This window comes from Curcuma longa, chromosome 6 (assembly GCF_044706935.1).
Source record: "Curcuma longa cultivar G26 ecotype Majalengka, Jawa Barat chromosome 6, ITB_CL_G26_1.1, whole genome shotgun sequence".
In the NCBI taxonomy this organism is placed as follows: Eukaryota; Viridiplantae; Streptophyta; class Magnoliopsida; order Zingiberales; family Zingiberaceae; genus Curcuma; species Curcuma longa.
In genome coordinates this window covers 5,061,567-5,075,939 of record NC_133866.1, presented here as the reverse complement: position 1 = coordinate 5,075,939, position 14,373 = coordinate 5,061,567, and the positions used below count along the sequence as shown (strand labels likewise).

Below are 14,373 nucleotides of genomic sequence, written 5' to 3'. Positions count from 1 at the left end.
GACAACCTCGTAATTGCCTGTTCATTCTTGGATTGTCACATGTCCGTGAGAATATTCACGTTTCCCTTTAGTAGGTCATGTAAGATAACGGTTCATAAAAGACGCATGAAGGTGGAGCCCAAGATGGAATCAGCCGAGGCGGAGTGGCCGAGATGAGACTCAAGACGAGACAATCGAGATGACAAGACGAGGCTGGCTAAGACGAGATGACTGAGATGGTCGAGACTAGATGTGGGGCCAAGATGGTCGAGGTGAAACTCAATGTTGAGATGGCCGAGAGGGCAGCCGAGCCGCCGAGACAGCAACCGAGCCCCCGAGACGACTCTGGCCGAGATGGCTGAGATGAGATACAGGGTCGAGATGATCGAGACGAGATGACTTCGAGGGCGCAAGTGAGTGTCAGGACTGAGTCCATACTGAGTTCGAAGTACAATCTGAGCCCAAGGAGACAGATATCTCACTCCAGTGGAATCAAATCCGTGTTGATCTGTCTTACCAGATCGACCCGAACCTTAACCTTTGCTTGACTTAATTAACCTTTGCTTGACTCTTGACCTTTATCTCGGAGGAAGTCACGTCCTCTACGACACTTATATCAGTGAGCAAGTAATAACTGTCTAATCAATATAAAAAAAAAATCATACATTAAAGTCAAAGAAACTACAAAGATGAAGGAAGAACTATCCATATCTATTAAAGAACATCTTAATTAGTTGTCTTCAAATCGAAGACTCTACCTCGAGCTAGAATCTACAATTAAATAAGGTACAAAGACTACTTAATTAGGTACTCGACTTATACCAATAACAAAAAAATTCATTCCCCCCATTCTTTGGTATTAGTCATCTATATTTCTTAAATGAGTTTGTAGAATATAATTCTTAAGTAATTAATTCTTCCTTTTGCAGAAGAATTAATCTTCCTTTAGTTGATAGATTCATGAATTAATTAAACTATCTATCAATTCATTCATCTATAGATTTATGCAATTAAATCGACTTAATCGTCTAATAAACTTATTAATTAGTCAAACCAAATTAGAGGATTCAATTAATCCGTCAACATGCTTTAATCAATCCAATGAAGTTTAATTGGATTAACTGTTAACCTAACAACCATTAATTGAGCAATTAATCAACCTTAATTAATCGATCGGTTCCAATCAACATATCACATTAACTAAATCAGTTAACATGCTTTAATCAATCCAATGAAGTTTAATTAAATTAATTTGTTAACCTAACAGCCATTATACTTGAACAATTAATCAACCTTAATTAACGATCGATTCTAATTAACATAATCACGTTAACTAAATCCATTATCCAATTGACTCACGGCTCCTTCTCCGGCAACTCTCGTCTGTGGCCGGTAATGCCATTGGGTTGGGCAACTATAGATGGTCGGTGGTGGTTGCGATCACGGTGACAACAGTGACGATAAGGTTGTTAGCATCGAGAGACAGAGATGACAGTGATGGTTACTCGGAGATCAAGCACCTGGTACGAGCTCGAGTAGGGTGGAGAATGTTGGATTTCAATGGTGCAAACATAGGCTCACATCTAAAGTACATGGAAAAGATCATGAGGTTAAAAGGATGGAAAGTATCTCCATTGGTATGAGGCCTTTTGGGGAGAGCTCAAGAACAAAATCATGAGGGCTTAGGTTCAAAGTAGACAATATCATACTATTGTGAAGATATTTTGATTTCATCGGTTCTAACAGAGAATATATCAAAAATTTCAGTATACAAAACATGTCATATCGATATATACTGTTCATATTGAAAATTTTGATATGAATATTATACCGTATTGATCTTTTTGATATCAATATGAGATTTATTAATTTTTTGATATTTTAATATATATTGAAATATCAAAAATCTAATAATGTAGTGTTGAATTTTAAAAATCAATACCACTGTGATGTTAAATTTTAAAATCTGCCACCGCAGATTCCAACATCACACAGTGATACAGAATTTTAAAATTTGGCATCATAGTAAAAAAATTTTAAGATTATTATGTTTATAATAAATTTTAAATTTTATTTATGTGATTTAATAATATAATTTAGAATCAATTAATATTTTTTATTTGATAGAAAAATAATTATAATTTCATCTCTATTAAATTTTTTCTATTTAACGTATTTATTTTTTTTATTTTTCTTAAATTATATATATATATATATATATAATTATCATTAGTCCTATTTATCTTTATTATATAAGAGTTTTTTATAATTATTTTTTAAATTAATTAATTTTATTTCAACTTTAATGATCTATCGTGTTGACTAAGTATTTTTGAAAATCAATATTATATAATTTAATTAATTCAATTGAAAATTAAATTAACCGATGTCTTATTGATTTAATTTATTTGATTTTTGGCATATGATATATATCATAAGAAAATTTTGATATATCGAATATTTCGATATGAACGGTATGAAATTTATACCATATTTAAAATTTGATATATCGAAGTTTTGATATACTGAAGTTTCAATATATAGAATTTCCGATATAGTATCGATATAATTTTTACGGTATACAGTATCATATGCAAAATTTGATATACCATATATATTGAACTAACCCTAGGCTTGAGGATGATAATGCAATGCATGGCAGCGAACATGGTCGGCCTCACAACGCAAAGTTGTAATTGGTCATGACGGAAGAGAGTATTGCCTCGGCTTCATCGAGATTTGATCTTGTCCACTTCAACAACTCTGTTTCATCGTAATCAACTCAACTATGCTCAAAGACAAAGTTTGATTTCTAAACTATATGTTAATTATCCAATCAACTCCTCATTTAAATACGATAATTAAGATTTTTTTTTCAATGCTAACAATCATTATCTTGAAAATATCTATAAATTCACTATAAATCTGAAAAAAAATCTGATTAACTTCTATATATCCTTATATATTTATTTATCATTTATTATTTTAATATTTCCTTTCCTATTAACATTACATTAATATTTTTCCGTGTAAATACATATATTTAACTATATATATATATATATTATATATATATATTATATATATATATATATATTTAATTATTGTGTATAATAAGTCCAGGTCACGCATGAGTTAAGTCCAACTAGTCTGATCCAGAATGGGTTCAAATCAAACCACTCCTAAGTTCGGATGCGATACAATGATTATAATGATACCAATTACAGAAAGTTGCTCTTTGGTGAAAATGGTATAAATATTGACGACTTTTTGCTCCTTATATAAAGTAACGATAATAATATCGAGAGGTTTTTCTCTTGCAAACTCTTCTTTAAAATTTGACTTGTGTGTCAGAGGATCTTCCTTCTAATTAAGTTCTAACCCTTTCAATTTCCCTTATCAGAACCGAATTAGACATCTGCACATCATTAGGTGTCAAGGAGTCCTTACATTATCAGACTCGATAATTATCATCCCGATAGAAACCGACTCGAGAGGAACCAATCGGATTCACATCCGATCTATTAAAAGAACTCAACCACGGATAAATTAAGGAGTCTAACTCACCTCCTGATCTCCATTGATCATCGAATGTTGTCAATATATTTGTGCAAAGTGTGTTAGGATGAATTTTAAACATTTAATTTATTTGAATATTATTTTAATTAAAAGCATAGTATATTATTAGCGGTTGTTGTGGTAGGATGAGAAAAAATTTGCCTTAATACAAGTTTAACTTTTTAAAGAAAAGACTTGGTGGGACTTAGTGGCTCACCCAAGCTAACCACAATTTGGTCAAGGTGGGCTTGAATTGTCTAGGTGGATGTTCGAGAATCTTTCTTTCTTTCTTTCGTTCAACTAATTCCTTAAGGAAACCCTAAACCCTTTCGATGAACCATAAATATCACTCACATATTACCCATTAGTAAGGACGGATTCCAGTATTCATTCAGATCTTACAACCAGATTAGTTTTGATATAGATGATTCAATCTCACATCCCATCCATCATGTACGAGTATAGAAATGAGGCCTCTGGAGCATAATTGAGTTGGTTCGAATCTAAGAGAAGACGAGTATAGAAATGAGGAAGTGAACGAAGAGTTCGTCCCTACGTATTAGGGGTGCTCCAAGTTAACCTACTATGCCACATTAATGTTCATTCATATCGATAATGTGATAAAAACAATTTATTGTTCATATCTTATAAAATCTTTATTTAACTAAAAAGTCTTTTTTTTTAATTTAAAAAACAATATTTTGAAAAATGGAATATAATTCGTATACAATATTTATTATCAGATAATTAACTTCTTTTTAATCACGTAGACACGGAAATGAAGGCGTTTAATGCAGCAGGAATCGCAGCACCTCTTTTATTTTGACCGACCACGGCCACGTCGCCGGCGATTTGGAGTTTCCGTCGACGCCATCGTTGCCGGCGAGCACCCTGTACTTGTCCCTCCTCGTGAAGTTGGTGCACTCGAACCCTAACGCCGTCGCTAGCATCCGCTGCACGTTGTTGGCGACGTCGTAAGCGCTCCTCCCGCCGGCGCCGCACGTGGCCTCCGCCGGCAGCTGGCCCAGGAAGGTGACCTCGTACACCGGCCTCGGGTTCATGAAGAAGTAGACCGGGTCCATCCCCTTCCACCCTCTCGCCGTCGTCGCGTGGAACACCCCCACCCGGTGGTTCATCGCCACCGGCTCGATCCTGTCGGTGAGCTCCGCGAACAGAGCGCTGAACCGGAGCAGGAACGGCTCCCGGCAGGTGGTCCCCTCGGGGCACACCGCGAGGTCGCCTCGCGCCAGCTCGGCGCGGATGCGGGCGCCGTCGACGGTCCGGTCGCGGCTCAGCCGGACGGTGGGGATGGGGGAGAGGAGCTCGGTGAGGCGGGAGATGGAGTACGTTACGGCGGGGATGCGGCGTCCGAGCACGGCCGCGAGGACCACCGGGTCCATGAGGGTGCGGTGGGTGCACACGAAGAGGACGCCGCTGCTGGTGCCGGGCGGGGAGCGGCCGCGTACGATGAGCTTGCCGCCTAGGAGCGGGGCGGCCAAGGGCATCCACCGGAAGGGGACGAGGAGCCCGACGGCGATTCGGAGGACGGCGAGGGCGAGGCCAAGCGGGAACCAGAGGAGGATGAGCAGCGACGTCAGCGGCGTCGGCCGCCTTACGAGCCGCCCGTCGTGGAATATCACAGGCGGAGGCCGGTTCGGTTCGACTAGTCCGGTCTGACTCGGCTCGGTCGACAGTAAGGGAATCGGAGAGTTGTATTTTTCCTGATTAATTAATTAAATCCGGCTCGTTAAAATTTCTATTAATAAATTTTAATAAAAACAATTTATTTACCTTGCAGAGAGACAAGAAACCCCGGTCCGACTCCGGTCGACCCAAACCCACATCGATCGGTTCACCACCGAACACTCTCGCCAATTTCACGGCGACCTCCTCCGGCTCGACCAAACCGGTGGCGAATCCGAACCGGTTCACACCGATCTCCCTCCCGACCACTACGTCGGCGCACAGATGCTCCTTCGCGAACTGCTCCACCATCACCCGCGGCCACCGCGTCACCACCACCCGCCGCCCCCTCGCGAACGACCGAAACGCCTGCCACACCGCGATATCCACGTCCTCCATGAAGAACTTGGGCAGCACCGCCCGCGCCGCCGCCTCCACCTCCGCCGCCTCCACCCCCGCCACGGCGACAAACGCCATCACCCGCAACACCAACCCATCCCGGCCCATCCGCCCCAGCAATCTAAGAACCGGCCACAGCAACAAGAGCAGAGCGAACCGGACCAACCCCAGCGAGTTGGACTCGAAGGCGAGGAGCATGAAGTAAGGGAAGGGATCGTCTACTTTAAGAAGCGTGCCCTCGAACTCCGCCGCGATCGTCCGGTCGCCCATGGCCCTCACACAGCTGCTCTTCATGGAAGGCGGATATATTTATAGAGGAAGGACATGGCGTGGACGGAAAGGAGAGGAGCCAAAGTCCTCGCAAGGAAACGGGACGTTCAACTGTCTCTAGCTACCGAGTGGAGTTATTTGGAATACAATGAGGCGAATAAATAAATAAATTAATTAATTAATAAATATTTAATTAATTATGGATGGAAACTGGTTTGAACATGGAAAGCATTGTAAGGAGTAGGTGATATCTTGGGTATGGACTCAGCCCAATATAGGCCCATTATTTGGGCCCAATAGCTATCTAAGGATTTAATTACGAATTTATATAAATTTTAAATGAAAAAAAGGGGCAAATAATCGAATGGTGTGGAAGAATGGATCAGGTTCCGCCGCTCGCCGTCGCGATCCGTTCGTCTCCTTCGCCCGCCTCTCCGCTCTCTCTCGGCGCCTCCGTCTTCAGCTCGATCGTTCCTCGGCGCTACCGCGCCGCTGGGTCCTCCCGTCCGGCGTGCGTTCGATGGAGCTGGAGCAAGAGACAGCGTGGCGGGCCGTGGCGGCGCGCCGTTCAGATGAGGGCGAGTCGCAGGGAGTCGCCTTATGAGGTCCTCGGCGTGTCCCCTTCGTCCAGCCCGCGTGAGATCAAGCGGGCTTACCGGAGGCTCGCCCTCAAGTACCATCCTGATGTCAACAAGGAGGTGATAGTAATTGCTTGTCAAGCTTGTTCGTGCATCAGATCGAGATTATTCAATGCAACTGTGCAATAACATGATAACTTCGTGTTTGTGCTTTTGAGGATTTGCTTAATTTCAATCTTATGGAGTCTCCTAAGTTTAAATCGTTTAGGAAGCGAAGCTGTAAAGACAAATCTTCACAAAAAATAATCATAGAAACCCCAGTCTGAATATCTCGTTATACAAAGGGGTGTAGTGGAAGGTCGCCTGAAACTGATACATGTCTCTGTTATAGTTGGGACGTAAATTTTACATTTAAGGAATGGTGATGACTTTATTCAAAGCGTTGAGGCTTAACTTTGGAGGGTGACAATGGTCGGCGGCTTGTCTTGAAGGTTTCAAGTGTTGAAGACCTACAACATGAGAGATTAAGAGTTGAGAAGCAGATGAGATCTGAAGGGTTTCTTCCCATCAAATTCAAAAAAGAAAAAACAAAGAAGCTAATTTATTGATTTTATCAAAAGTTTCAATAATCCCTTGATGTCATTGTTATTCAGAACACTGCCTAATTTTTCCAGTTCTCAAAAAACCAGTGGCTGAACCATTTTTTCCTCCATTTTCTTGCTTCTCCAGTGTAACTGACCCAGAGAGCAACTTGGTTCTGTTTTTTGTTCTGTTCAATAACCAGGTCGGTTCTGTTTTTTCGGTTCAATGTGCTTGAGGGGTTGTCTTTACTTGCATTGTTACTTTGCCCCGTATTGCAAAAGCCTTATGTTCATTCGTATATTCTCTTGCATTAGCAGGCAAATGCTCAGCAGAAATTCATGAGAGTCAAACATGCATACAATACCTTGATGAATTCAGAATCACAGTTCAAGTATGGGAACCAAAGTGGTGATTTCTCAAGAACAGCTGAAAAGACAAGAAGTGACCCTGATGAGGAATTCTATGGTTTTGGTATGGAACATATTCCTCATGTTTTCTCCCCTCTATGAGCTGCTATTGATTCCTAAGTCTCTCTCTTTCCTTAGAAACATTGTTAAACCTCCTCATCCTTTTAGGCTGTTGTCAACAGATATAGCTAGCTAATAGTGTAATTTCTAGTTACTGATCTTAATTTGATTGTAAATCTACAACCATTTACTCTGCAGGAGAATTTTTCAAAGATGTTCAAATATCACTAGGTAGATTTTGTTCATAGAAGGAACCATGCCATATTATTCTTATAATGCAAGAGCTGCTTTGACCAAAGATAACCAGAAAAAATGATGTTACAGAGCAATTCTTTCAAGATCTACAAGCTGAATTTCGTAACTGGGAAGCAGGAATAAACTCGCAAGAGGCACCTAAAAGCTTATGGGAAGAGTTGTCCGTAAGTTTATTTACAATCATGTTTGTGATTTGAAACAAATTTTCTTTAAATTACAACAGCATGCGTTTTTAATTATGTCCTGATTTTCAGGCCATTGGTGAGGAATTTGTTGAGTTTTTGGAGAAGGAGCTTAACATTAGTGATTTGGATACTGAAAAAGACAGCTCTTCAGATGAGTATCAGAATGGGAATCCATCTCAATCTTCTAGTAATGAGAAGAGTAACAAGGAAGGCAGCATTGAAGATAGTATTGAGGAAATTGAGGAAACTCTTGCTCAGTTGAAAAAGGAGCTGGGGCTGTAGATCCATCGGAGGGATTACATCAAGCTGTGTACTAATGGAGAAAGAAAAGGTTGGTCATTCTTTTGGTAATCGAATAAAGATAAAACTAGATAATAGAAGCCTTGGGTTTTCCATAACCTAGTATACTGTGATGTACATCCAAGCACCGTTTTGGTGCCTATGAACTCTAGTTCCAATGTATTTGTGACATCCTTTGTGCATACCAATTTTGATCTGTTCCATTGTCAAGCATATTTTTGTTTATAATGCATGTATTTATTTTGGTATAAAATATTGTCTGTATTCTTTCGCATGTCTTTCATAAACGAGCACTAGGATGTAAATTATGTGGCATAGTATTGGGATATCGATTTTTCATTTATATTTATTCAACACAACTAAGGTAGACTTTAGTCCTTGTTAATCTTACTTTATGTAGGAATATTAAATGTTCATGTCGACCTGAACAGTAGAACATGGTCAAGAGTCGAGTCATATTTGGATTAAATTCAAGTAGAACAGAGAGTTGAATTGAACTAACAATTCAAATAGCTAATCCAAGCTATGTATCTCATTGCTCTGTTTCTTACTGAGGGTGGACGGGAAGTTTGATGTAATTCCCCACAGCTCATAAGGATCCTCTCTTTGTGAAAGATCAAGCAAGAAACTGGCCCATTGAGTGATCAATGGAAATAAGGTAGAAATGATTTGAAGCCTCCAGAGTGGTATCCAGTTGCAAATTTGTCACTTTCCATACATATCTCGGAAGGAACCTCCATAAATTTTGCATCCAAGAACTTTTAATGAGGCAGATGATAGTGCATGGAGATAGTCTCTTTGGGATATGCAGGTAAATAACCCGGCAGCCAAGTTCAGTCATATTGCAAAAGTCTGGACTTCCAGCCTTCAGTACCTTGCATCATCAAATGGGAAGAAGTGAGCTCATTGTCTGCTGTGGATCTGTGCCTCTCATTTTGGGCTTTGCACAACCTGAACAGGAAGAAATAGTTTTATCTGCCGGTTTGCATCTACCTCTACTGCATGTACCTTAACAATCTGAATGCCACATCCATCACTAGTTTAAGACTACACTTATTTCTGTAGGCATTGAAGATAAGGTGGTCTAGTGTGCTGGCAAGATGATGCTGATATAAGTGAGGAGGTTCAGGAAGATGCAAGGATTACTTCCAAAGAGAAGATCTCAGCCTCTCAGTTTAAACAGGTATGAGCTGGCTTTTAACTATTGAGATACACCAGGTGTGCTATTGGCAATTTGTAGGATTTGTAACTTAGTAGCAATTGGGGATTGATAGATAGGTGTGTTTGGCTACTGATAAGATTTCTTCTAATAGATTCTAACCTGATTAGTTCATGCCTTTCTGCAACAATTGTTTAAAAAATATTCTTGGACACAAAGATGAGTAAAAGACAAAAAAATGTTAAAGACTAACTAATCTAAGTTTCCTGCAAAACTGAACACCTACTTCTTTTTTATACTGTATGCTTTCTGTAACTTAATCTTACTCCTTTTTTTTATGATCCAGTGGGTGATTTACAATGTTCATATTCCAGTTGATGCTCAAGTTAGGTAATGATTGTTCAACAGATTATTTTACCTCTTAAACTTAGTTGGTCATCAAACATAGTTGGTTTATTGCATAAATGATGCCATCAATGATGACTTACTAAAGATTAAATTACCTCAGATAATCTTAATAGTTCGTTTATTGCATAAATGATGACTTGCTCAAGTTTTCTTCTGAAATGCTGCCATCAATACATCTGTTTCTTTCATGTGTAACCTTACACTTAAAAAAATAATACTCTTGTGGTTGCTTCATGAACCCAAACTCTGACCATTCCTTGTTTACATTTCTTTAATGGCAGTTTAGGCGTGATAATGAAGGTTAGCAGTTCTTTAATTTTTCATGTTTGAATTGTGTAGGTTTGTTCTCTTGCCGGGGTAGGTATCAACTGGAAGTCTACTCATCTTTGGTAAGAACATCTTATTTATTTATTTATTAAAATCGTTAAAAAAATCTTTATTTTCATTTATTATTAAAATAAAGAGCCTTGATCACAATCCATTAGGATGAGGAGGACAGCAGTGGACTGACGTCATCGTTCCATTCTTGAACCGCTTAATTGAACCAAACCGGCTCGATTGAATTGAACCCAATTTCATTCGCCTCCACGAGAGAACCGAGCAAGAGGAGAGTAGCTGGCCGAGGGTGCTTCGTCGGCGAACGCCGCCGAGCCCGACGACAGCTTCTCGAACGAGGACGTGCCGTAGAAGCGCAAGAAATCGTCGAACCCGACGGAGTCCTTCCCGGGGTCGTAGTACTCCGCCGGGGTCGGCAGCGGCGGCACCTCCGCCACGTCGCCGCCTTCCAGGTAGCGGACTACGTCCCTCATCCCCGGACGAGAGGCCGTCGCCGGGTGGGAGCACCAAAGGCCCACCTTGATGGCGACCTCGGCTTCCTCCCTGTCGTACTCGCCTCCCAGCCGCTGGTCCACCGCGTCGAACCACCGCCCCGTGGTCCACCGCGCCCACACCCAGTCCACCAGCACCAGCTCCTCGGGCAGCGCCTTGGGGTCGATGGGCCGCCGCCCGCAGACCACCTCCAGCACCAGCGCGCCGAAGGCGAACACGTCGGAGCTGGTGGTGGCCTTTCCGGTGCGGGTGAGCTCCGGGGCGAGGTACCCGAGCGTGCCCACCACGCGGGTGGTGCTCGGGTTGGCCCCGTGCTCGTGCAGCTTGGCCAGCCCGAAGTCGCCGAGGCGCCCGTTGAGCTCGGCGTCGAGGAGGACGTTGCTGGCCTTCACGTCCCGGTGGATCACCACGTGCTCCCACTCCTCGTGGAGGTAGAGCAGCGCGGCGGCGACGCCGCGGAGGATCCGGAAGCGGTGCGGCCACGGAAGGACCGTCGGCGCCGGATCGTCGGAAAATAGCAACTTGTCGAGGCTGCCGTTGGGCATGTAGTCGTAGACCAAGAGGAGGTCGCCGCGGCGGCGACACCAGCCCTGGAGCTGCACCAGATTCCGGTGGCGGAGCCGCCCGATGCTGGCGATCTCCGCCACGAACTCCCGGATTCCCTGCCTCGACTCATGGGAGACGCGCTTCACCGCCACCTCCATCTTCGTTCCCGGCAGCGTCCCTTTGTACACCTTCCCGAAGCCTCCGAAGCCCAGCAGCTCCCGGTCCCGGAACCCCTTCGTGGCGTGCTTCAGCTCCTCGTAGGAGAAGCGGTGCGGGCCGTAGGCCCGCTCCCACGCCTCGATCACGTCGGCGTTCTTGATCTTGTAGAAGAGGTAGGCGGTGGCGATTAAGACCGCAACGAGGAGGAGCGCCGCCGCGGCGGAGGCGGCGACGATCAAAGTGACATTCTTCTTCCTCTGCCGCGGCAGCGAAGGCAGGGACGAAAGGTCGAGCGATCGTGTGGCGCCGTTCATCTTGAAGCTCCACCCGAAGAGGTAATGGGAGCTCGCCAGCAATCCAGTGGACGCAGAGAAGCCCACGAACATGTGATCTTCGAGAATCGCCGACAGATCCACCGGAAACGTCAACAGCGGCGTGTTCGGCTTCGCGGAGAAAGGCGAGACGGAGACATTGATGACCTTCGTCTCGCCGTCGTAGTCGACCCAAGCTTGGATCGTGTGCCCCCCTTTCAGATTTAGATCTCTCTTGGCGGCGCCGCCGTCGAAATATCCCGCGGCGGCGGAGGCGTTCGAGGCCAAGTTGTTGATGTCGATGCCGACGTGGTTGTCGTTGATGTCGCCGAACTCGAAGTCCTGGACCGTGTCGAACTCGACGGCGAACACGTGGTTGGTGGCGTTGCCGATGTCGGAGGCGTTCATGAGGCCGAGGTACTGGCTCGGGAGCGCGCCGGGGAGGTCCTTGGAGGGCGCGATGGTGAAGGCGAACCCGTGGCCGCCGAGCTTGGGGTACTCGGGGACGATGGCGAAGGCGAAGGCGGTGGAGAAGGAGAAGGCGGCGCCGTCGCTGGCGTTCCGGAACCGGAGCGCCGTCGGGTAAAACGCGCGGCCGATCAGGCGACTGGTCTCGTTCGTCAGCCGCAGGATCCCGCTGTTCTCGATCTCCGCCACCCCGTTCAAGCTTAATCCGCCGCCGCTGCCATTTCTGCTGCCTCCGCCGCCAGAGAAGCTGGTGAAGATGAACTCCTCCTGCTGTGCGAAGGTGGAGCGGAGATACAGGAGGAGGAGGAGAGCGAGAAAGGTCGAATTTTGGTTCATGGTGTAGGAGGAGGCGAGGGGTTCCGCCATTGTCGACGGCTCTGCTCCTCTTTTGTAGCAGAGCGGCGAGGAAGGGAAAGTCCTATCACCGTTGAAATTTGGACCGACTCTCGATTGACGGTCACAATCACATGAGAGGAGACTTGTGGTGGGACCGAGTAGGCGACTCTGGTCATCAGTTGTTGGGAAGAATTTAGTGCTGTGTTTATTTAGCGAAAAAATTAGAGCGGCGGTGAGCGAACCAAATGGTTACCGACTCAGTGAGAATTTATTTAATAAAAAATAAATTAAGTAAATAAATAAATTTGATATATATATACAATTTTTTATTTATTTTTTTAAATTTATAATTAAATTATTTAGCATTTGAATTGTAGAGTTTAAGTGTTGAATTATAGTATTAAACATAAGAAAAATTTTAAAATAAAAAAAATTAATTGTTGAAATGTGAGAGATGAAGAAGTATGAAATAATAATTCAACACATCTATTTAAATTTTTTTATATTTAATATTATAATTAACTCTTGAATTTTAAAAGAATTTTTTTTAATGATTTAATCATAAATAAAAATAATTAATTAATTAAAAATAATACTGTTATTAAAAAAAGTGATACTCAAATGCTATTGCTTGCATGCTGTGCACACATATATATATAGTTTGTTATATATATATATATATATATATATATATAAATTATTTGTGAATGTTATTATAAATTATTTATGAATAATATTTATAAATATAATTTATGAATCATATTAATCGACAAATTTTTTTATCAATGATATTAAATAAATTTAAAAATATAAATATTTTAAATAATTAAATAAGTTCAAATTAGGAGGCCAATAATACTTAAGTGAGTAAAATTTAAATTCATAAAACAAAAATCAAGCTAAATAACAATTTCAATTATTCGATTCAATTTAGACCTAGTTTAGTTTGATTCCATTATTTTATCAAATAATCTTGGATAATATAAAGTTTGGCTCGTTTATAATTCTAGAAAAATATGATGAAAGAAAGAAAAGAAAAAGATGGAACAAAGAAGACGACGAATAAAAATATAAGGGAAAGCGTGTCCAAGTCAACAATAGGAGCGAGTGGAAGTGTGTGTGTGAGACCAAGTCAATTCCAGTGAGTGGAATGGGGAATGTGGAATGGGGAATCACAAAGACAAAGACAAAGCAATTTGGCGAGACGAGGGGCACCTCACAATCCAGGCCAAGCCAAACAATGCAACAAAAAACAGCGTGCCAACTTGCACTCGACGAACAATCTTTATATACGACGACGCCAGTCACATTTTCTTCCATCTCATTTCATTTTCCTTACCATAACCATAAAATTATTATCGTGTAATTTAGATATCATAGATTTGAGTCATGAAAATTAAAACTGTAAATGAATCAAACGTTCATGAATAAATTTGATATTCAACTTGATAAAAACTTATTCATGGTCATTCAATACACACAAGATCAATTAAATTAACAAATTTAAATAATTTATTAAATTAAATAAATAAGTTTGAATATATATATATTCAATTTATTAATATTCATGAATAATATTCGTGAATTATTAAATATTCATCAATAAAATTTTATTAACATGTTAAATAAATAAATTTAAATTATCAATTTGAATAATCAATTAAATAAATTTAAAAAAAATATTTAAAATTTAAAATAATTCAAACAAATTTGAATTGAGAATTTGATAATATATAAACGAAATCAAATTCAAGCCAAGTTTAAATAAAATTCAAGCTCATAAAAAAAATCAAATCAAACTTGAATGATCATTTCAAAAGCTTAATTCATTTTATATTAGCTTTAACTTGATTATCTTATTAAATAAGTTTTAACATTATAAAATTTAACTCAACTTACCAC

At 41.4% G+C, this 14,373-nt stretch overlaps 3 protein-coding genes across 3 annotated transcripts; 1 reads left to right on the top strand and 2 right to left on the bottom strand.

Annotated features, from left to right (window-relative positions):
- Window positions 1-4,253: 4,253 nt before the first annotated feature.
- Window positions 4,254-5,913, bottom strand: LOC141830684 (glycerol-3-phosphate acyltransferase 5-like). The gene is made up of 2 exons (XM_074718104.1): window positions 5,329-5,913; window positions 4,254-5,258 (listed from the first exon to the last, which is right to left on the bottom strand). The coding sequence occupies exons 1-2, from the start codon at window positions 5,911-5,913 to the stop codon at window positions 4,326-4,328; spliced, it is 1,518 nt and encodes a 505-aa protein (XP_074574205.1). The 3' UTR covers window positions 4,254-4,325.
- Window positions 5,914-6,266: 353 nt separating this feature from the next.
- Window positions 6,267-8,531, top strand: LOC141831001 (uncharacterized). Its single transcript, XM_074718452.1, has 5 exons — window positions 6,267-6,587; window positions 7,367-7,520; window positions 7,715-7,747; window positions 7,841-7,935; window positions 8,026-8,531. Exons 1-5 carry the CDS (start codon window positions 6,267-6,269, stop codon window positions 8,236-8,238), a joined length of 816 nt encoding a protein of 271 aa, XP_074574553.1. The 3' UTR covers window positions 8,239-8,531.
- A 1,713-nt stretch (window positions 8,532-10,244) lies between these two features.
- On the bottom strand, window positions 10,245-12,501 carry LOC141830683 (L-type lectin-domain containing receptor kinase S.4). Its single transcript, XM_074718103.1, has one exon. It carries the CDS (start codon window positions 12,499-12,501, stop codon window positions 10,399-10,401), a length of 2,103 nt encoding a protein of 700 aa, XP_074574204.1. The 3' UTR covers window positions 10,245-10,398.
- Between the last annotated feature and the right edge of the window lie 1,872 nt (window positions 12,502-14,373).